Genomic DNA, 24,371 nt, shown 5'->3' on the forward strand with positions numbered 1-24,371 from the left:
GCCACAGGAACCTGCCAGTACCCAATAGTAAGATCCAAAGTAGAGAAGAAGTTAGCTGATTTTAGTGCTGCTAAAGACTCCTCTATCCTAGGTAATGGGTACGTGTCTTTATGGGTGATACGATTGACCTTTCTATAGTCCACGCACATTCTCATGGTACCGTCTTTCTTTTTTACCAAAACTAAGGGAGCTGCCCAGGGGCTACAGCTATCTCTAATGACCCCAGCTTCTTTAATTTCTCTCAGCATGCCCTTTGCGTTCTGATAATGTGCAGGAGGTACAGGTCTGTGTCTCTCTTTTATTGGTGGGTGGCTCCCCGTGGGGATGTGGTGTTCTACCCCTTTTACTCTGCCGAAGTCTAGCGGGTGCTTACTAAAGATTCTCTCGTACTCCTGAACCACCCGGTAGACTCCTTGTTTTTGGTGCAGGGGAGTAGAGTCAGCACCCACATGGAGTTTCTGGCACCAGTCCTCCTTGAGTTTCTGGGAGCCATTACCCTCCACCGGGGGAGATGGAGGCAAGGGTTCCACGACCCTGATAGCATTGTGCTCGACGGCAAACAATTTGGCTAGTGTAGCGTACCGGGGCAAGTGTACTTCCCTTTCCCCAATGTTTAAGATGCGGACGGGCACCCTTCCATGGCGGACATCAACCACCCCCCGGGCTCTCAAAATGGTGGGCCTGCTGTCTGAGTACAAGGGTTCTACCATGGCTTGGTAGTCTCTCCCTCTTAACCCGATTGCAGTCAGACACCAGAACCTCATTTCACTTTTGGGAGGCATGGCAATGGGGAACGGGTCGCTCATCCTCACGCTACCGATCTCACCACCAGACAGTTCTACCTGTTGCTGTCTCATCAGGGCTCTTATCTCTTTCTGGAGGACCCTCTGTTGGCTGGAGCTCGCATTCATCGCCACCTGCTGCAAAGTCACAATTACTTCTGAAAGACAGTTTTCAATCACATTAGTACCCAAGGTTATTTTAGGGTGACTTTCACGATGGTCAATGTCCACAATGATCACTCCCTGTGCCGGCAGTTCAACCTTACCAATCTTGATGGTCATCTCTCTGAACCCCACCTGCGGCACAGGTTGGCCATTGCTGGCGATGATGCTTAAGTCATTGTCTGGATAGCGGGTTATATCAGCGTCACTCCAGTACGCTTGAAAAGTACGTAGGGGATGGTAGTCACTTGAGACCCGGTGTCCAGCAGTGCACTCATGGGGATACCGTCCAGCACTACGGGTAAGACTGGGCGTCCTCCCACGTATTTATCGCGCCAATTAGACGGACCTGGTGACCTTATGCCTGGGGGTTGGCCCTCTGCCCCAGGTCGGACCCATTTAAAGTACAGTACCTTGCTATGTGTCCTGGCTGGCTGCAACGGCGGCAAATCGGCTGTCCATCCTCAGTGTAACGGTCGGCGGGCCTCCCTCTGAACGACGGGATCCTCCTCTGTCGACGCCATGGGACATCCTCCGGACTGGAAGCCAACTTGATGGGTCTTGACGGTTCCACCTGCAACGACTGTACGGTCCTGGTCAATGCAGCCACACTCTTTGTTAGTTCTTGGACCTGATGGTGCAGGTTCGCAGGCTGGGTTGGATTTAGGGCCTGTGCATCAGCCTCCACAAGGTCTGCGGGGTAGGGCACCGCCCCCTGGTGGTAAGTGATGGCAGGGCGCCGGGAAGCTACAGCGCCACCTGGTGCGGGTTCTCGAAGCACCCGGATTGCCCTATCTTTGAACTGTGTAAAAGTCAAATCGGGGTTCTGTAGGGCCATGAGGCGCAGCTGAGTCCTGTGGGCGCTGGACAGCAGACCTTCTATGAACTGGTCAGTCAACAGTTTATCGGTGTCCTGCACGCTGCCAGGGTCAGCTTGTTTGATTGCTCCCAGGGCTTCTTGCAGGTTTAAGGCATAGTCCCTGATACTATCTTGGGCTCGCTGCTTACAGCCATAGAACCGCATTTTGATTTCTGCTGAGGAACGGGTGTCAAAGGTGTCCCGCAGACGGGTCAGAACCCCCTTTACAGTCCTTTTCTCTTCAGCTGTCCAAGACTTTACCTCCCGCTGGGCCGCACCAGTTAACTGCCCTATTAGTATGCTTACTTTCTGTTCTTTTGTCAGGGGATAAACTTTCAATAAGCTATACAGTCTTTCTTTAAAGTCGCCCAAGGTGTGCAACTCGCCAGCATACTGTGGCAGCCAGGCCGCTCCGGGGATATAGGGCATGGAGAACGGCATCACAGCTGCAGCGGCTACGCTGGTGGTAGACGGCCCCTCCGCGTCCGACATCTTCCTCCCCCCTAGTTAACCGTGTCCTACCTTCCGTTGATCCTCTTCCGTAGGCCGCGGTTCCGCTAGCGTTGCTCTGGGCGAGGACCTTGCGTCACGTCCTGGTGACGTCAGCACCGATCTCTCTCCTTCCAGGACCTTGCGCAGCGTCTCAGCGTAGTGCGGAGCTTCAAGTCTCGCGCGGTTTTGACGTCCACGCGCCTCTTCTTCCCGCGCGGCGTCCCGAAGATGGCGTCCGATGGCAGGAAAACGGCTGAAGATGGCGGGAAACGGCTCCGAATGGCGGGAAACTTCCTTTTAAGGTACGTATACAGTCTTTTTCAGGCGCGCAATACCCGTTTGTGGCGGGTTGGTCACAATCCTGCTGACTACGCCAAAGCCGACTCGCCCCCTGGGCCGTGGGGCACCCGGAACCGGGCTTCAGTGCGATGATGGGGTTAGTAGTGGCAACCCGATCCCATGGCTCAGGGTGGTCAGACCAAATGCTGTGGCAGTCTATTTGTAGAGTTATGAATGTCCGACTACGCCACCCGTGGATTGCGGTCAGGGATGGCCGCCACTGCTAGGCCGACTGCTGAGGCTGGTGTTGGTGTGCAGCACAGGGATAGGATAACTCCCCACGGGAAGAGTGTAGCCTCAGGGCAGCATATGTGAATGCTGGGGGTGATAGTGCAGGCCGCAATAATAAGAGGTCAGAGTCTGCTTCAAACGGTCCAGGGTCTTTATTGTAGGTAGTACTAATGACCCAACAGGAGGACCGAGTAGGAGTGGGCCTGGGTGTCTGAGAGCATTCGGGCGAGCCCCACTGGTCAGGGTGAGTGGGTAGGCCTACCGTTCTCTCTCTGCCCTTGCTGACTATCACCCTTTTCGTGGTGTAATAGCCCACGTCCCTGAGCTGGCCGTGTACTTCACCTGTATGGCTTGCGACTCGGGCCTTAGGTACCTTTTGCTTCTCCGTGCTGTACTGGTCCCTCTATGTGGCGGAGCCTCCAGGCTTCTTAGGCTAAGGGACCTGAAATCCCTCGCGGGTTGGTTCTCTGCTGCCGGGCTTGCAACCCTGACAGCCTCGGACCCCAATGTCCGGTTGTGTGCCTCTCTCAGCCAGGACCGGCTCTCATCGCCTCTGTCCCTGGCTTGCTATTCCTCTTCTGCCTCCCGGACTCCTCAGCTGCTGCTGACCTGTCCCTCTTCTCTGAGAACCCTTATGGACACCTCAGAAGTGGGTTCTGGTCTCTCTAACCCTGCCCCAGTTCCAGCTTTTATAGGGGCAGCCTGCTCCCCCTACTGGCCTGGGACAGGAGGTGCTGCATGCTAATGGTCCCTGACCAGGGAACCTCCCTCCTGCTCTCAGACACAGCCTTTAATATTTGTGGCATCCAGGCCTGGGGTGACACACTTCTCCCACTGCTATTCACTACCTGGTGTTATCTTGGTGCCAGTAGGTGGATGTGACCTACGGAGGAGGAACTGACTTTTATGTTCTTAGTGTCAGCAGACAACACCCATGGTTTCTCTGTTCCCTAATGAAGGTTATGAGACAAGTTGTTATAAGGTGAGTACCAATAATCCTTGTTTTGCTACACGCTTTTCTAAAGTACATGAAAAACCAAGTAAAAAAATCTGTACAGTGTTAAAAAATGCCACAAAAAGTGGTGTAAAATACTTGGATTCAACAGCTTTTTTTATTACAAAGACTTCAAACTGCTTTTAAAGTAGTGTATGAAGGAGGGTTTATGGTGTTTTAACAAGCCGTTTAAGTGTTGTATTTTAATTATGACATTTTGTACCAGTGTTTCTATGGATTTCTAAGTTGTATTGAAAAAGAGAAAAAATGTAGACAAATGCTTCATATCTTAAGAATGCAGCATATTGATATAACACCACTTACTCTAAAATTCCATCAAAACACTGTGTTTGTAGACGTTTTCATAATTTAGTATCAACTTTCAACAAATATCTGGCCAAAAAAACAAGTTTGAGAAGGCATGATCAGTGAAAAAAAACATTGCAGACTTCTTTTATGGGTGGTGAATTGCTGTCTCTGACACATGACCTGCAGCTGATTTGCAGTCTTTATTGCACTGCCAAGTAAAGACCTGTAACTGCCATGGCTAGACTCGAAGTTTACTTTTAAGACTCGTTTTTAATGTTTTTTTTGTTTTTTTTATTTAGCGTTATGCAGTTTTGGGTACAGTAATTATTAATCTGTATGTTTTCTTGCAGCAAGCTATTAGGAGGTGGTATTGAAAGCATGGCAATAACCGAGACATTTGGAGGTAAAAATTTTCTTTTTTCTAATAAACAAATAACTACACAATTAGTGATTCATTAGGCATATTTATAAATGCAATTCAGTTAGTAGAAAGTGCACAAATGTGCCCCATTTATCACCATGATTCATGCTGTTTAATAAGTCTGGTATATCTTCAGACTAACAAGTCTAAGTTTACACCACCTATTAGTTGTCTTACATTACGGCTTAATTTTGGCATTAAGTGTTGCATGTTAAACCATGGTCCATTTTCATGAAGCCATTCTCCGGTTTAGAGATGCCTTGCCTCCTTGTCTGACAAGGTACAGTCAGGGCAGGTGCAGACGAGCATATTTTCAGTCCAAGTGCGATCCGACATAACATAAGATCCCACTCAGATCAATGTTAGTCAATGCGGTCGTGCAGATGTCAGATTCTTTCCTCGTACCAGATCGGTCTGAGGAAAAAAATGCTGCATGCCCGAGTTTCATCTGATGTTCGGATCGCAGTCGGCCATGCAATTCAATGAGTCCATGGAAAACATCGGACTGCACTCGGATGACGTCTGAGTGTAATCAAATTTCCACGGACTGACAGAAATGAAAAGATGAAGACATTTTTTTTGCTCCATTTTCTCCTCATTAAAGAGAATCAGAGCACACTGTGATCTCACTCTGATCAAACTGATCAGAGTGTGATTGGCCTAATTGGTCTGTTTCTCTCAGATTAGAGAATCTATTGTCGTCTTCTTCTGCCCTATGTGTCTAAATCACATAATAAATATAGTGCCACATAATAACTACACTTGCAGTTATGAAAAGCAGTTTTATTTTTAAAGTAAAATATGCCTGCACAGCCAGGCTCTAATTTTCCACATGTGGTTGGTTCAATTTAAATCTAATGGCAAGTTCCCTTTTTAGTAGCAGAGACCCTTTCACTTTTAAATGGCCTGTATATCAGAAACCCCCTAAGAAGACCCTGTTTTAATAACTGTACTCCTCAATGTATTCAAAAATGCATTAACGAAATTTATTAAACCTTCAGGTGCTTCACAGAAATTAACAGAAGGTGAAAGGGAAAAAAATGAAACATTTTATTTTTGTTTACTAAAATGTTGCTTTAGTCACATTTTTTTATTTTCACAAGGGTAATAGGAGTAAATGGGCCCTGAAATGTGTTGCGAATTTTTTTCTGAGTATGGCAATACCCCATAGGTGGGCAGAAACTAGTGTTTGGGCACCTAGCAGTAATCTGAATGAAAGGAGCACTATTGCTATTGGTTGCTATTTTGTAGTACAAATTTAGCTGGAATAGATTGTAAAGGCAATGTCACATTTGGAGAGCCGTCGAGGTTCCAAAACAGCAGAACCCCCTCTTCCCCTCACAAGTGACCCCATTTTAGATTCTATATCCCTACAGGAATTCATATAGGGGTTTAGTGCGCATTTTGAACCAACAGGAACTTCACAAAATGTTAAAACATTGTGATGTGCAGCTGAAAAAATGTTTTTTTTTTCCACTAAAATGCTTGTCTAACCCCAATTTTTCTTTTTCATGGGGGCAATAAGGAAAAATCGAGTCACAAATTTTTACGCATTTTCTCTTGAGTATGTTGCTACTCCATATATAATCTGAAGCTACTGTTTAGGCAAATAGGAGGGCTCAGAAGTAAAGGAGTGCAATTTTGGAGTGCAGATTTTGCTGAAATGGTTTACGGTCGTCATATCACATTAATAGAAACACTGAGGTTCAGAACAGCAGAAATTGCCTCTGTTCCTCCAAAAATGACCTAATTTTGCAAACTACACCCGTCAATGAATTCATTTAGGGGGTGTAGGTAGTACTGTGACCCCATGTGTGTTTCATAGAATTTTATACCACTGTGGGGTAAAAAAAAAAAAAGAATTATATTTTTACCACTAAAATGTTAAGTGGTAATTTGTTACACAATTTCTCCCGAACACGGGAATACTCCATATGTCGCCGTAAAATACAATTTGGACACATGGCAGGGCTCAGAAGGAAGGAGGGCTATTTGATTTTTTGAGTGCAGATATTCCTGGAATAGTTTGCGGATGCTATTTGCAGAGCCCAAAGGTGCCAGAACAACAGAAACACCCATCAAATGACCCCATTGTGGAAATTACACCACCATAGAAATTCATCTACGGCAGCGGTGGGGAACCTAAGGCCCAAGATCCATTTACGGATCCCGATGACCTTTTCTCTGGTCCCCAGGTAGATTCTTGGGGACCACAGTGCTTGGGCCAGCATCTGTGTTTTGATGGCCACCGACCTTTTAATTTCTTCTTGCTCCGTGAGCAAGTGCACTCAGTGTTCACTACTGAATGCTGAGGCGCGTACAATGAAGGATTATGTCCTGACACCAGTGCCAGCAACAACACTTATTTTGTGGGCAGAGTTAGCACACAATTTGTACGGCCCCTGAAGTACAGCTTAAATATTCAAATGGCCCTTGTCAGGAAGAAGGTTCCTCACCATTTACGGAATGCATCCACCGATGTCTCCAAAAGTAAGCGCGCAATTGTTGCAGAGTAACAATTGCAAATGTGCCAATTTAGTGCCCAGTACATTGTGCTAGTGTGTGCTTCTTGAGACATGTATCCTGTAAATTGTTAAGTGGGTTCTCAGCACTATAGCAAAGCCACATATGTTGATTATAAATTATAAATGTGGTTTAGGCATATTGGGGCTCAGCCAGGATGGGGATATTTTTTATTTGGGAGCACAAGTTTTGCTAAATTTTTTTGTGAGGGGAGAGCCATGTTTCTTTTCCAAAAGCTTTGTGCAACCAGTAGTGTGGACACCCCTTATATTTCTGTTGGCAGCTCATGCACCTTAGTGGGGGCTTGTTTTTTGTGGGATTAGTTGAAGCTTTTATTGGTACAATTTTGAGGTAAATAACATTTTTTGATCACTTTTAAGGTTTCACAATTATCCTGTGCTCTATGCTGAGTAGTTATGTCAGAGTTTTTGTCTAAATCTCGGAAATACGTGACTCAGATGAAACTCCTGACAGAACCATTTACTATGAAATTCACAAAACATCAGAGAAAAAAGGCCACTGTATTTACCAACACTAAGTCACAATATTAATGCACTGCAGAATGCAACAGAGCCCCATAATAAAGGCTGGTGGCAGCACAGGTGCAAAGCACTGAGGAACAACCACTCGTATGCTATTAACGGAGAGGGTGGTAGCGTAGGATTAAAAATGCACACAGATAAGGCTTGTATAGGGCGCCAGTCTCATAGATACATGTAGTGCTCCATTGCGGCTTACAGCCTATTTGTGACTCCCATACCATTAGATCAGATGGGCTGTGCAGCACTATTTAAGTGAACTCCACATAGACAGACACCCCAATTCCCCAAGTTAACACTAAAGTGCCTGGCAACCACCCCTGCATGAATGGTAGGTGGGAGTGATTGTTTCAACAGTAGTTTTCACCTGTGCTGCCTCCGCTTTTATAGTGGGGGCCTGCTAAATCCCACAGTGCCTTGCCATCTGTGTTTTTTTTTTAACACTATGTATACAATAGTAAAGGAAGCCTCTTAAAGAATAGTTAGGTCAATTCTTTTAACCGCTTTGTTGCCTTCAATGCCTGAATTGGTTAAAAGAAGCTAAAAAAGGACTTAACATATGCGCAGCAAGATGTTTTGACATAAATTGGGGAACCAGGGAAAGAGTTGGAGAGTGTTTTTATTAAATAAAGTATTTTTGTGTGTGTGTGTTTTTTTTTTCTTTTTAGTACTGAGTTAGTAATGGGGTATCTGATAGACATCTCTCCATTACTAACACCAGAGCTTGATGTTAGATGTGTTTTTGGATAATTCACAGTTGACATCAACCCCAAACCCCTTTGCTCCAATTTTTATCTCATGTGATGGGCCACTTCTGGGGTGGATGCGGGCTTGTATTTTTAGGCTGGGAAGGGTCCAATAACCATGGACCTTCCCAGCCCGATAATATAAGCCCACAGCTGTTTGCTTTACCTTTGCTGGTTATCAAAAATGAGGGGAGACTCTAGGTCGTTTTATTCATTTATTTATTAGGTTAATGCATGTACAGTAAGCTACCCACACAAGGCACTAATTATATATCTCATGGATATCTATCTACCTCATATCTAACTATCTCTATCTTTGCACATCTTTAACACATAAAAATTTTCAATTTCTAATCTGCATTCTATTCCCGAACGTGTCACACGGATATCACACATATGTCATCCGTGTGCACATGTGCATTGCCATTCCTGCTGCCGGAAAGAAAACAGACACGTCTAAGTGTGTGTCACACGGAAATGTGCGCAGCCCCATAGATTACAATGGGTGTACATGTGTACATGTCTCCAAAATGGACGCCACACGTACCGGAGACACATGCATGTGAAGGGGGCCTAATGCAGAGTTTGCCCTGTTATAACAGTGCAGGTTGCTTGAGCACATACTTCCAGATTTTCCAGATTTCAGCAAATTGTTGGTGGGATCAGCAAAGGGGCATTTACTTTTTAATTACGGTAATTGTCAAAACACCCTTTTAACAAGCGTCTGGTTTTCTTCAGACTGTGCAAGAATGGTGACATTTATTTTTGCAAGAGTCACAGTAAATTCAATTGCATAGGGGAAAAAATTGCAAGCAATATCATTTCTATTATTGAGTTTCCTACATCCATGATTTACACGTGACTGCAAGTAGCTATGTATCCACAGCCTTATGTGCGTGATCCACAAGTACAAAAAAATTGGAAGCATTTAGTCGTCTGTTAAATCTTCATCAATCCAGTCTTCGATTATATCCCAGCTAGGGATACCTTGCTGTACCGGCACACGAGAAAATACAGTACTTTACTTGCTGTGTATTATTCTGGTCACTTATCCTTTTTCTACTCAAGATATGGATATTGATGCAAATAAAGATTCACGTCCATTTTTTTATAGTGCTGGACCATCTAAGCACAGGAAAGAAGGTGTCTTCTTCAGTTACTAATAACTTGATGAAGAAATATGATGTTAAATTGTAAGCCAGACTAAGACCGGGTGCAGATCACATTTCGGCCCCACATTCATGACCCTGTCATGGGTTGTGTCTAAACCTCCAAAAAATGGGATTCGGACATGCCCCCAATGGAGCTATATGACTTAAATTATTAAACAGAGTCCAAAATATACAACTCTGAGCTCTTTGAATTTTTTTTTGTACGTATTTGTCTTTGAAGTTGGAAACTGTAGTGTTGTCTACTGTGCTTTTGTTTCCAATTAAAAAGACAGCTACGGGTCAAAAAAAAGAGTCCAAAGTTGCATGTTTTGGACTCTGTGTCATACTTCAAGCCTATGGCTGAAGCGTGGTGTGGTTTAGTCGGAGTGATGGGGCCTGACAGCCCAAGTTTACTATAATACAAGCTAGAGAGTGGCATAAATTTGATGCATTTTACTTTGGCTTAAGACAGGTGTATGAAATGCCAGTCTTAGTATATACCTCCCTGACAGCCTGGTGGATCATATAATCAAAAGAGAACAGTTACAGTATAATGTCATTTTGTTTGTGTTTCCTAGAAGGCTCCAAATAATGTGTTATAAAGGTTGTCAATCCCACTAGTTACCTGTTGTTGGAAGCATGGTAAAGTTTTAGATGGATTTTGGCCAGGACTTTTTCAGCATCAATCAATCAGTTTCTATGTCTATTCTTTCCTATACAACCAGTTTCAGAAAATTACAAACTTGTTCTCCTCTTTTATCCACTTAGACTTTTCAGACATAGATATGAGACTAGTGGCTTATCAACCATTATGTAATAAAGATCATTGTTTAAATTAAGTAACACAGTATATTTTCTACACTAACTCATAAAAGTAGAATTACTATGGGGATTAAAGCTAATTTGATGGTTTTCGCTGGATTGAACTGTTTTAAAAGTAAGATATAAATCATCCGAATTCATCACCCTATGTTTATGGGGTCCTCCTAATTCTCCCCAACTAGCAGATGTGTCTGGCAGTAAATTATTTTTTTGTCCCCCAAAAATTTGTCTAGTCAGCTTTATACTTCCACAAGCAAAAATTGTTTAATTATTGCATTAAACTATGATATATATTCATATTTACACGTAAAATTGTTATGTTTCCTCTTCCCAATATTTAGAATTCCGAACTGGAAAGACTCAGCTGTCTCATACACTTTGTGGTAGGTTTTTAGTTTTTTTGCATTGAATAGATGAATATTCTGAGAGAAATTTAAACATAAACACCATGCGCCTGGTTTCTGTACAAATCCTATACAAAAAATTGCCAACGTTGCAGCAGAGTGTGTACTTTACTTTGCACCTTTGTTAGAATTTTTTTCAAGTATTATCTTACTAGCCCTTTGTTTACTATTCCCTTTCTGTGCCATAAATGTACTGCTAGGGATCTAGAACACTTAGGCCTCATTCAGACATCTGTGTTTAAAAACGTATGTGAAAAAATGGTACCTGTGTCATCAGTGATTTGCATCAGTATGTCATCAGTGTGTTCATTTTTACCTTCAGTGTATCATCCGTGTGTCTGTTTTTTCCCTTCTGTGTGTCATCCGTGTGTCTGTTTCTACCATCAGTGTGTCATCCGTGTTTCTGTTTTAACCATCGGTGTGTCATCCGCGTGTCCATTTTTACCATTAGTGTGTCGTCCGCGTGTCCATTTTTACCATCAGTGTGTCATCTGTGTGTCTGTTTTTACCATCAGTGTGTATTCCGCATGTCCGTTTTTACCATCAGTGTGTATTCCGCATTTCTGTTTTTACCATCAGTGTGTCATCCTTGTGTCCATTTTTACCATCAGTGTGTCATCCAGTGTCCGTTTCTACCATCAGTATGTCATCCAGTGTCCTTTTCTACCATCAGTGTGTCATCCGTGTGTCTGTTTTTAAGTAAACATATATACCCTCTAAAACAATGCTTTTATTTAATATTATTTAAAACACGACTCTCTCAGAGAACAATGAACAACCACTTAATCATTTTAAAATTATCATATACTCCTTGAGAAAGCCATCCGGCGAAACGGCGTTGGAGGTGGTGGGGCCTAGCCATATGGTATTTATATTGAAGTTATTCCCTTCTATGTGTTTACTTTAGCACTTTTGATGCATTTTTTAGCCCTTTAATAAATATATATATATATATACAGTACAGACCAAAAGTTTGGACACACCTTCTCATTTAAAGATTTTTCTGCATTTTCATGACTTTAAAAATTGTACATTCACACTGAAGGCATCAAAACTATGAATTAACACATGTGGAATTATATACTTAACAAAAAAGTGTGAAACAACTGAAAATATGTCTTATATTCTAGGTTCTTCAAAGTAGCCACCTTTTGCTTTGATGACTGCTTTGCACACTCTTGGCATTCTCTTGATGAGCTTCAAGAGGTAGTCACCAGAAATGGTTTTCACTTCACAGGTGTGCCCTGTCAGATTTAATAAGTGGGATTTCTTGCCTTATAAATGGGGTTGGGACCATCAGTTGTGTTGTGCAGAAGTCAGGTGGATACGCAGTTGATAGTCCTACTGAATAGACTGTTAGAATTTGTATTATGGCAAGAAAAAAGCAGCTAAGAAAAGAAAAATGAGTGGCCATCATTACTTTAAGAAATGAAGGTCAGTCAGTCTGAAAAATTGGGAAAACTTTGAAAGTGTCCCCAAGTGCAGTTGCAAAAACCATCAAGCGCTGCAAAGAAACTGGCTGTAACATACCTGGCGGCGTCCTTGCATGGTGGTCCATCTCCCACTGTGCAAGAGCGCGCACTTGATCTCCAGTCCAGAATGTCTCTCTGGCTTCCCTCCTTGCTGTCTGTTTGTCTGTTTTGGCTGCATAGGGCGACGCCCGCTGAACTTCCTGTTTCTTGTACCTGCTGCGGACACGCCCCTGTTGCACCTTCAGCCTATTGCTGTCCATCTTTGGGTATTTATACCACCTTCTTCCTCAAGATGGCGCCTGAGCATTGTGTCCTGTCAGTTGGCTTTTTGTCTCTGACATGCCAGGTCCTATCCTGTTTTCCTGCCTGTTTTCCAGTTCTGTGTCTGAACTGTGGTCTGTTCTTGTGAACACGCTTCTTGGCTTCTTGCCTGTTCTTTCGCCTTCTAGGGGCCGTATTCCTAGATCTGCCTGTCTGTGCCTTGCGGTATCTGTTCCCGTCTGAACAGAGTCCTGTTTGTGTCCCTGCCTTGCGGTATCTGTTCCTGTCTGAACTGAGTCCTGTCTATTTCTCCTGTCTTGCAGTATCTGTTCCCGTGTCTGAACTGAGTCCTGTCTGTGTACTCTTGCCTGCTGCCTTTCCTGGAGGCTGTATTTCCAGGCCTGTCTGAACACGCTCCTAGCCTGTTCCTCCCGCCTTCTAGGGGCCGATTACCTAGATCCGTTCCTGTATCTTGTCTGTCCTGTCTGAACACGCTCCTTGCCTGTTCGTCCCGCCTCTCTGGGGGCCGTATTCCCAGACCCGCTCCTGTATCCCGCTGCAGTGTCGGTCTCTTCCGTACACTCAGTTCCAGTCTGAACTCTCTCCTATCCTTTACCTGTTTTGCCTCTATGTCCGTTCCTTTCCTTTTTCTGCAGAGTCTGAACTCGTACCTAACTCCTGCTTGTTGTCTCTGTACTCCCGTTTGTGAGTTTGTGGTCCCCTCGCTACTTCACTGCAAGTACCCTGTGGGTATCTGGCTCTGCCTTTCCCTTCCTGTCTGTTCCGTGTGAACAGAGCCCTGTCCGTCCTGCTCTGACTCCTTGCTCACTGCTCCGGCAGCCTTGCTCCGCTCTTACCCTTTTGCTCACTGCTCCGGCAGTCCTGTCCTGCCCTGCTTCTGTCCGCTGCTCCGGCAGTCCTGTCCTGCCCTGCTTCTGCCCGCTGCTCCGGCAGTCCTGTCCTGCCCTGCTTCTGCCCGCTGCTCCGGCAGTCCTGTCCTGCCCTGCTTCTGCCCGCTGCTCCGGCAGTCCTGTCCTGCCCTGCTTCTGCCCGCTGCTCCGGCAGTCCTGTCCTGCCCTACTTCTGCCCGCTGCTCCGGCAGTCCTGTCCTGCCCTGCTTCTGCCCGCTGCTCCGGCAGTCCTGTCCTGCCCTGCTTCTGCCCGCTGCTCCGGCAGTCCTGTCCTGCCCTGCTTCTGCCCGCTGCTCCGGCAGTCCTGTCCTGCCCTGCTTGTGCTCGCTGCTCCTGCAGCCCCGTCCTGCTCTGTTCTTGCCCACCTCTTTGGGCGTTCCCTCTCTGCTGTGGTTGTCTACCGCATCTGCGGTTCTGTGACCCAGTCTGTACTGGGTCTTAACCTTTCTGTGCTCCAGCCCGTCCTTTCGGCCAGTACCTCCCTGCCTGCATACTCGCCTGTATCCACCCCTCTGCATACCTGCCGTGTTTGCTTACATCCACCAGTCTGTGCCAGCCTAACCTGCCTGTTCCAGTAATTCCAGTGTGGGTCAACCCCCGTGTCCGGAGTTTGACCTGGAGTAGCACCTGGTCCCTCTGCCCGGTTTCTCCCTGGTGCACTGGCGTCGTATGCCGTCGTGCCACCTTGGTCGGATCGGCCAGATACTTAGTCACGCCCCTCCAGGCACTCTCCGGTCCATGGTCCAGTGGAACCACAACACCCGCACACGCCAGTCAGTCCGGGCGTGTGCATAACACTGGCTCCCATGAGGACCGCCCTAGGAAAGGAAGACCAAGAGTCACCTCTGCTTCTGAGGATAAGTTTATCCGAGTCACGAGCCTCGGAAATCGCAGGTTAACAGCAGCTCAGATTAGAGACCAGGTCAATGCCACACAGGGTTCTAGCAGCAGACGCATCTCTACAACAACTGTTAAGAGGAGACTTTGTGCAGCATGCCTTCATGGGTAAAATAGCTGCTAGGAAACCACTGCTAAGGACAGGCAACAAGCAGAAGAGACTTGTTTGGGCTAAAGAACACAAGGAATGGACGTTAGACCAGTGGAAATCTGTGCTTTGGTCTGATGAATCCAAATTTGAGATCTTTGGTTCCAAACACCGTGTCTTTGTGCGACGCAGAAAAGGTGAACGGATGGACTCTACATGCCTGGTTCCCACCGTGAAGCATGGAGGAGGAGGTGTGATGGTGTAGGGGTGCTTTGCTGGTGACACTGTTGGGGATTTATTCAAAATTGAAGGCATACTGAACCAGCATGGCTACCACAGCATCTTGCAAGGGCATGCTATTCCATCCGCTTTGCGTTTAGTTAGACCATCATTTATCTTTCGACAGGACAATGACCCCAAACACACCTCCAGGCTGTGTAAGGGCTATTTGACCGAGAAGGAGAGTGATGAGGTGCTACGCCAGATGACCTGGCCTCCACAGTCACCAGACCTGAACCCAATCGAGATGGTTTGGGGTGAGTTGGACTGCAGAGTGAAGGCAAAAGGGCCAACAAGTGCTAAGCATCTCTAGGAACTCCTTCAAGATTGTTGGAAGACCATTTCTGGTGACCACCTCTTGAAGCTCATCAAGAGAATGCCAAGAGTGTGCAAATCAGTCATCAAAGCAAAAGGTGGCGACTTTGAAGAACCTAGAATGTAAGACATATTTTCAGTTGTTTCACACTTTTTTGTTACGTAAATAATTCCATATGTGTTAATTCATAGTTTTGATGCCTTCAGTGTGAATGTACAAATTTCACTGAAAAATCATACAGAAAAATCTTTAGATGAGAATGTGTGTCCAAACTTTCTCCTTCCCCCATGACGGCACCACGGAGAGAGGGGATCCGCCCTTCAAGGACAGGAAACCTACAGATAAAAGGGTGGTACCTCTCTCCCGCATCAGTTGGTTTCCTGTCCTTGACGGGACCCTACAGTCCGGAGGAGGCATACCTGCGGGGTGCCAGAAGATGGACGTCGTGGGATGCCAGGCCCGGCCAGTCCGATCCAGGCAGCGGGAGTCCCCTGCCTCTGCTGGTGTGGTGTCCTGATGCGCCACCGCTGGGGTCAGTGGGCCCTTAGCGTGTGCGGTGGAGGGTCCGGACGAAGTAGCAGGGCCTGTCGGGGCCATCGAGGACTGTGCTGGACCCCCCTGGTTGCGGAGGTGAGAGCGCGGCGGCGTGCATTTCAACTTCCGGGTCTGCCGCGCGTTCGCCAGGCGCCCCTGGTTGACGCGGCGCCGCAATGCATGACTGGGTAGCCAGTCTGCACAGGCGCGGGAGTCCCTTCCCCCCCCGCACGCGCTCCGGGCTTCCCTGAATGACGCAACGCTGCAATGCATGACTGGGTAGCCAGTCTGCGCAGGCGCGGGCGTCCTCCTGCAGGTGCAGGGGAGGAGGGGGCGTCGGGTCACCACAGGCACTATGGGAGGGACTCCCAGTGCATTAAAAAGACAGCGAAGGACGCCAGTAGTTGCTCATCAGAGCTCTGGCACGCTGTGTAGAAAAAAAAAAAGTATATATTTATACATATATAATAATGAGTGACCAGGATCTACCTGAGGAGCAAGAGCTACCTCCTCAGTCGCCACCACCACCGCCAAGCCAACGAAAGAAGAGACCAGAAGAGACGGGGCACAAGGACCGGAACAGTGGAAGCAGGCGCTCCGGCAGATCGTCGCAGCGCAGCAAGGACTCCACCTCGGCATCTTCCAGGAGGACTCCGTCTACAAAGATGGCTCCACCTCCTGAACCGGTACCCGCTCTTCCGTCTGGTTGGTAAGTGAGCTTCGTGAAAGTTCACTTTGTAACTAGGGGCCCTTGCTCTCTCTCTCTTTTGTCTCCTATAGGGAAAAAAAGAGTACAGGGAAAGCAAAAAATAGGACTTGTGCACTATGCGCTGAAACCTTGCCCACTACTTGGGATAAGAGACTCTGCAGCTCCTGCATTGAGCAGACTATATTCGAGGGAACCCCGAGATTTGCCTCTGAACTTAGAGACCTGATTAAATCGCAGGTCGAAAACACCATTAAATCTTTTCAGGGGGGCAAAAGGTTAAGGAAAACTAAAAACATATCCCCCGAGTCCAGGTCTAGCAGTTCGGAGGATAGCGGAGATTCGGACACTTCCATCTCTTCCTCCTCCTCTTCCTCATCTACAGATAGAGGAGGACGGAGCTGTTTCCCTATCGAGGAAACAGATAGCCTCCTCAAGGCTGTCAGATCTACCATGGGATTAACAGATCCCCGGCCCAAAAAATCCATACAAGACGTGATGTTCGGCGGTCTAGAACAAAAAAAGAGGAGATCTTTTCCACTCAATGAACATGTTCACTCGCTGATTAAGAAAGAGTGGAAAAGGCCGGAGAGGAAGGGCTTCCTTTCCCCCAAACGAAAGTACCCGTTTGAGGACCTAGTATGTTCCTTTTGGGAGAAAGCTACAAAACTAGATGTCGCCATAGCCAAGGCCTCAAAGAAATACTCCCTTCCATTTGAGGACATGGGCGTCTTAAAAGACCCCATGGATAAAAAGGCAGACACCTTCCTAAAGGGTTCCTGGGAGGCCGCTGGAGGGGGGTAAAACCTGTGGTAGCTGCCATGTGTACGGCCAGGTCACTAATGGTCTGGCTGGATCAGCTTGAATCACAACTGAGGCAAAAAACATCGAGAGACACAATCCTCGAATCTATCCCGATAATGAAATTGGCAGCGGCCTTCCTGGCTGACGCCTCGGCGGACTCCGTGAGGTTAGGTGCTAGAGCAGCTGGGCTTGCTAACACGGCTAGATGAGCCCTTTGGCTCAAATGTTGGCCCGGGGATCTGCAGACTAAGTCTAGGTTATGCTCCATCCCCTGTGAGGGCGAGTTTCTATTTGGGCCCGCCCTTGATGATATCTTGGATAAGGCAGGGGACAATAAGAAGCAGTTTCCTATCCTGTCTAACACTACTTACAGGAAATCTTTTCGCAGTAGAAGGTTTATACGTAGGAAGCCCCCTAAAGAACAGGATAGATGGGAAGACAGGAGAAGGAAGACCAAGGGATTCCTATTTAACAAGCCCTCCAGTGATAACAGAAAGGCCCCCCAATGAAGATTTGCCCCGGGTAGGGGGAAGGCTATCAAGTTTTCTCCCGGCCTGGGAGCTAATATCCAGCAGCTCATGGATTCTGAGCATAATACAATCGGGCCTGAACCTCCAGTTCCTCAAATTCCCTCAGCTAAACTTTGTTATAACCCCCGAAAGGTCTTCAAACGAGGAGCAACTGGCCTTGGAGCAGGAAATCCAGGGACTGGTAGGGAAGGCAGTCCTTCAGGAGGTCCCGGGGGGGAGAAGGGCATGGGCTTCTATTCTCCATTATTCCTGAGAAAAAAAACAGATGGAACATACAGGACGATTGTGAATCTAAAAAAACTGAACAAACTGTTGAAGGTGGAAGCCTTCAAAATTGAAACAATAAAATCTTTAGTAAGAATGCTGTTTCCCGGTTGTTTCATGGCCGTCCTAGACTTAAAAGACGCTTATTATCACGTCCCGATACACAAAGACTACCGGAAGTTCCTCAGGGTAGCAGTTCCTATGGGTGGAGCGGTCAAACACTACCAATATACAGCCCTCCCATTCGGCATCGCCATAGCCCCAAGGGTCTTCAACAGAGTTGTTGCAGAGGTGATGGCTCATCTAAGGGAACAGAACACCCTGGTCGTCCCATACCTAGACGACTTCCTGATAATAGGCAGCTCCTTCCTAGACTGCAAATCCCATCTGAAAAAGGTCATGGATTCCTTGACTCGCTTAGGATGGCTTTTGAATCTGGAAAAGTCCAAAACAGAACCATGCCAAATACAGGAATATCTAGGCATCGTGCTGGATTCAAAAGGTCAGGAGTGTCGTCTTCCCGAAGGGAAAATTCAAAAGATCATAAGCCAGATATCTCGGGCAAAGTCCCACCCGTCTATGTCCCTTCGGAAAGCCATGTCCCTACTAGGTTCCCTGACAGCATGCTTTCCGGCCGTCCAATGGGCTCAAATACATACCAGAACCCTTCAGTGGGAAATCCTAGAGGCAGAAAAAGCCCTAAAAGGGCGTTTAGAAGGGCTTTTAACGCTATCTACAAAAACCACACTTTCCCTAGAGTGGTGGGGGAACATAGACAATCTAGCCCGGGGGATTCCTTGGACAATCCCAACACCGCAAATCTTGACCAAAGATGCAAGTTCCGGGGGCTGGGGGGGGCTCACCTCAACAATGTGGTAGCTCAGGGGGTCTGGACAGAACGCCTTAAACTAATGTCCTCAAACATGAAGGAGCTCCTAGCAGTAGAGCAGGCACTCCGGGAATTCATGCATACACTACTGGGTCATCACGTGAGGGTCTTTTCAGACAACCAAGTAGTAGTGGAATACCTGAACCACCAGGGGGGTACACGGTCCCATTCCCTAATGTGGACGACAGAGGTCATCTTTCACTTAGCCGAGGAGAACTTACAATCCCTATCCGCTCTACACATAAAAGGGATAGAAAATCGCACCCCAGACTTTCTGAGTCGGACACAGCTGAAGCAGGGAGAGTGGGAATTAAGTCAAGCAGTTTTTCGGCAGATTGTACAAAGGTGGGGCCGGCCCTCCATAGATCTGTTCGCCAACAATCAGAACAAAAAAAACACTCTTTTTACTCCCTAGATCCCAAAGGGAACCCCGTAGCCGTGGATGCCTTCATGATCCCATGGAATTACCCTCTAGCTTACGCTTTTCCTTCTACCGCTCTGATTCCAGCTGTTCTGAGGAAAATCAGAGAAGAGAGAGCGAGGGTAATCTTGATAGCCCCCTTTTGGCCAAAGAGGGCATGGTTTTCATGGCTGAGGAGGTTATCAATCTCCGACCCATGCGTTCTTCCGGAGCTCCTGGACCTTCTTTCTCAGGGTCCAGTCCTCCATCCTCGGGCGTCAAGCTTACACTTGACAGCCTGGAATTTGAGAGGGCTCTTCTGAAAGACAAAGGTTTCTCCCCAAATCTTATCACCACACTACTTCAAAGTAGAAAACCAGTCACCAACAAACTATACAGGAAAACCTGGAAGAAATTCCTTTCAGTCTCAGGTTCCAGGTTGGGTGGGGAGGTTCCATTGACAGCCATCCTGGAATTTTTTACAGAGGGGGTTGGAGCAGGGCCTGGCCACAAGTACCTTAAAAGTTCAAGTTGCTGCCCTGGGAGCGCTCTATAATTTTGACCTGGCTAGGGATAGATGGGTATCTAGGTTTATTAAGACATCAGCTAGATCCCGTCCCATCCCATCCCGAAATACTACACCCTGGGATTTAAACTTGGTCCTTTCAGCTTTAACGGGGGCCCCCTTTGAACCCCTGTCAGAAGCATCCCTAAAAATTCTGTCCCTAAAGACAGCACTCTTGGTAGCTCTCACATCCGCACGTAGGGTTAGTGATATTCAGGCTCTATCGGCAGGCTCCCCCTTCACACAAATCTTGGGAGGATAGGGTTATTCTGAAAACCAACCCTGCCTATCTACCAAGTGGCGTCAAGATTTCACAGGTCCCAGGAAATCACCCTTCTGCCCTAACCCTAAGAACACGAAAGAGAAGGTCTTGCATACACTAGACGTCAGAAGATGTCTAATCCAATATCTAGAGGCGACACAAGAGTGTAGGCAGGATAGTTCTCTCTTTGTTTGCTTTCAGGGCCCTCGTAAGAGGAAAAAAGCTTCTAAGGGCACGCTGGCCAGATGGATAAGGGAGGCTATCACACTATCTTACTCCTCACGGTGAAAAGCTGGCCCGGAGAAACTGAAGGCCCACTCAACGAGAGCGGTGGCAGCCTCCTGGGCGGAGAAGGCCGGTGCTATAATAGAGCAGATATGTAGAGCGGCAACCTGGTCTTCCCCCTCTACCTTCTTTAATCACTACCGGCTAGACTTAACCTCTTCTTCGGACCTTACTTTCGGGAGAAGGGTTCTGGAAGCTGTGGTCCCCACCTAATGAGTCACTTCTCTGTAATTCTCTCCGTGGTGCTGTCATGGGGGAAGGAGAAAGACGTAGTTACTTACCGGTAACGGGATTTCTCAGAGCCCATGACGGCACCCGTACATTCCCTCCCTTCACGTGTGGGTGCACACACTTATTAGTTACTTGTTGTAGCCACGTGGTGTGTCTGATGAGGTCTTAAATTGTAAAATTTTGTGTTTCTAACCTGGTGGTCCTCTCATGCTCTGTAAACAACTGATGCGGGAGAGAGATACCGCCCTTTTATCTGTAGGTTTCCTGTTCTTGAAGGGCGGATCTCCTCTCTCCGTGGTGCCGTCATGGGCTCTGAGAAATCCCTTTACCAGTAAGTAACTACGTCTTTTGGTCTGTACTGTATATATACACTGTGATTTAATTTATTTATTTATTTTTGGGTAGCTATCATATGTATCTGTTTGCACTGTGCACTTTAACACGTAGTCTAGATTTGTCATTTATGATTTGCCCTTATGTTGATCTATGCCCCACAACAAATTAATTATTGGGTATTTATTATACTATATATCCCTGAGTCTGTCTTCCTGTAATTATGTCTTTTGATCTATATGTGTATATTTATTAAATGATTAATTTTAAAATGATTGAGTTGTTGTTCATTGTTCTCTGAGAGAGTCGTATATTGAAGATTAATGAATTACCTGGTGTAATATATTGTGCCATTTTTGGTTCGTTGTGTTGCTAATTATTTAAAACACAGCTATACCCGTTTTTTTAAAAAAACACAATATTTCTATCATTTGTCAGAGATTTAATAATGGCACAACTCCCTGAGAAGGATAATTACTCTGAGATATAGCAAGGACTTAAATAGCCCTAATACGCCTCTAATATGATCCTGCCTGATGTCCAAATTATGTCCAAAGATATTAATGTCTTTCACCCAGTTAAAGTGATTGGTTGGTACGAAATTGAGACCCTTTTGTAGGACAGAATACTCCTCACTGGATAGAGTCAGAGAAGTTAGATTAATGATCTGACCTTGATTAATCAGGGCCTCTTTCTCAGGTCGTAGACTAGGGGTGGTCTTCATCCTAAAAAAGAGGAGTGTGAAGATGAGGATGAAGGAGACGGGGGTCGTGTACCCATATCTGTGGTGGGAGGTGCCTCCCTCCATCCTGTTGGCTGTGGTTGTCTCAATTGGTTCTTTCCCTGCCATTTTGGTCTATATGGTCTGTCTCGACTGCGTGGGTTTCTTCCCCTAAATGTAGCCCCCCTCCCCTTTCAGTATTGGATGTGTCAATGTCCGATGATGAGATGTCGGTATTGGGTTTCTGAATAAAATTATAAGCCTGGTTATCCTTAACCCCTCTAAAGCCCAAGGTGTACTAATACGTATCTGCGCCCTGGGCATTAAGAGCCTGATACGTATTAGTACGTCTTTGCAATCGCGCCCTCACACAGGGTGTGCGGGCGCGATCGCCGCCAGGTGTCAGCTGATTGTCACAGTTGACACCCGGTGCCATGTGCTGGGAGCAGTCCTGCACCGCTCCCGGCACATTAACCCCCGCAATGCTGTGATCGAAGTTTATCACAGAACTGCGGGGGCAAGGGGAGGTGATCGAAATTCTCACCTATCCTGCCGGCCTCCAGCGCCCTCTGCAGCGGCTTCCCGGATGCTGCCATGACGACTCGATGTCGTGATGACAACATCCGGGTCACCAGACAGCTGGAATATATTTTGGTCATGCGCAGTGCATGACCAAAGTATCTTCTGCATTTTAAGCGCTGACAACCTGTATAGCACAGGGATGGTGCTCCATCCCTATGCTATACAGGCGATCAGAATAAAAAAGTGAAAGTCCCATAGTGGGACAAAGAATAAAAGTAAAAATAGTGTCAGAAAAAAAAATTGTAAAAATATAAAAAAAAAATTAAAAAAAATAATCCACCAAAAATAAAAATATAATGTACCCCTCAATAAATATTATGAAAAAAACAAAAACAAACAAACAATAAAAGTACACATATTTGGTTCGTCCAGAACGACCTGACCTATAAAACTGTCCCTGTAGTTAGCCCCTTCAGTGAACACGGTAAAAAAAATAAATAAAAAACAAAGCAAAAAACAATGCTTTATCATCATACCGCCAAACAAAAAATGGAATAACACTCGATCAAAAAGGCAAATATAAATAAAAATGGTACCGCTGAAAACGTCAACTTGTCCCACAAAAACAAGCCACCATACAGCTCCATCATCCGAAAAATAAAAAAGTCATAGCTCTCAGAATAAAGCGATGCAAAAAAATATTTTTTTCTATAAAATAGCTTTTATTGTGTAAAAGCGCCAAACATAGAAAAACAATATAAATGTGGTACCGCTGTAAACGTACTGACCCGAAAAATAAAGCTACCTTATCAATTTTACCACACCTGGGACAGCATAAAAAATAAAATAAAAACAATTTCTGAATTGTTGGTTTTTGTTTATTCTGCCTCCCAAAAATCAGAATAGAAAGTGATCAAAAAATGTCACGTGCCTGAAAATGGCATCAATAAAAACGTCAACTCATCCCGCAAAAAACAAACCATCACATGACTCTGTCGGCCAAAATATGGAAAAATGATAGCTCTCAAAATATGGCGATGCAAAAACTAGATTTTACAAAAAAATGCGTCTTTTAGTGTGTGACAGCTGTCAATCATAAAAACCCGATATGATTCTGGTATCACTGTAATCGCACCAACCCGAAGATTAAAATCGTCTAATCACTTATACCGCACGAGGAACAGTGTAAAAAATAAACTCTCGGGTTCGGGTTGTGCTAGGGTTAGGGTTGGGGTTGGGGTTAGGGTTGGGCTAGGGTTAGGGATTTTTTTCAAAAGTAAAAAAAAAAAAGAGATGACGATATGGTGGCTAGTGTTGAGCGCAAGTGCTCGCTACTTGAGTTTGCATCGGGTGCTGGGGTATGCACTGAGTATCCCGGGTGCTCAAGTGACATGCTCGAGTCTCCGCCCCATATGCTTCGCGGCCAAAAAAAACTCGCAGGGATTGCCTGCCATGCACGAGCGATCCCCGCATGTTTTTTTGGGTGCCTAATAACCGTGAAACATGTGGGCGGGGACTCGAGCATGTCACTCGAGCATCCGCAATACATGGTGCATACCTGAGTACCCGATGCAAACTCAAGTAGCAAACTCTTGCGCTCAAGACTAATGACAACTTATTCAATATGATGACCTAATGTTATCAAATTCTGTGTCGTACCTCTGGATTCAAAATGTTCACTATACCCCTTGATAAAATCCTTGAGGGGTGTAGGTTCCAAAATGGAGTCACTTGTGGGGGGTTTCCACTATTTAGGCACATCAGGGGCTCTCCAAACGTGACATGGCGTCCGCTCTCGATTCCAGCCAATTTTGCGTTCAAAAAGTCACACAGTGCTCCTTCCCTTCTGAACTCTGCCATGCGCCCAAACACTATATTTTCCCCACATATGGGGTATTGGCGTACTCAGGAGAAATTGCACAAAAGTTTTTGGGGTCCATTTTCTCCTCTTACCCTTGTGAAAATAAAAAAATTGGGGCTAAAACATCATTTTTGTGGATAAAGTTTGATTTTTTTATTTTCACGGCTCCATGTTATAAACTTCTGTAAAGGACTTGGGGGTTCACGGTGCTCACGACACATCTAGATAAGTTCCCTGAGGGGTCTAGTTTCCAAAATGGTGTCACTTGTGGGGGGGTTTCCACTGTTTAGGCGCATCAGGGGCACATCCGCTAATTATTCAAGCAAATTTTACATTCAAAAAGTCAAATGGTGCTCCTTCTATTACGAACCCTGCGGTATGCCCAAGCAGTGGTTTTCCCCCACATATAGGGTATCTTCTTACTCAGGAGAAATTTCACAACAAACTGCATGGTGCAATTTCTCCT

General features: G+C 46.0%; 1 protein-coding gene across 1 annotated transcript in view; it reads left to right on the top strand.

The window, feature by feature from the left end:
• The window catches only part of LOC141156509 (meiotic recombination protein DMC1/LIM15 homolog), a 154,719-nt gene that overhangs the window by 69,808 nt on the left and 60,540 nt on the right, over positions 1-24,371 (top strand). The window contains exons 6-7 of the mRNA XM_073642705.1: positions 4,519-4,571; positions 10,712-10,753. Coding sequence (XP_073498806.1) covers positions 4,519-4,571; positions 10,712-10,753 — 95 coding nt within the window. The remainder of the gene's footprint in view (positions 1-4,518; positions 4,572-10,711; positions 10,754-24,371) is intronic.

This window comes from Phyllobates terribilis, unplaced genomic scaffold (assembly GCF_046119375.1).
Source record: "Phyllobates terribilis strain yellow unplaced genomic scaffold, ASM4611937v1 Scaffold_8__6_contigs__length_399053987, whole genome shotgun sequence".
NCBI lineage: Eukaryota > Metazoa > Chordata > Amphibia > Anura > Dendrobatidae > Phyllobates > Phyllobates terribilis.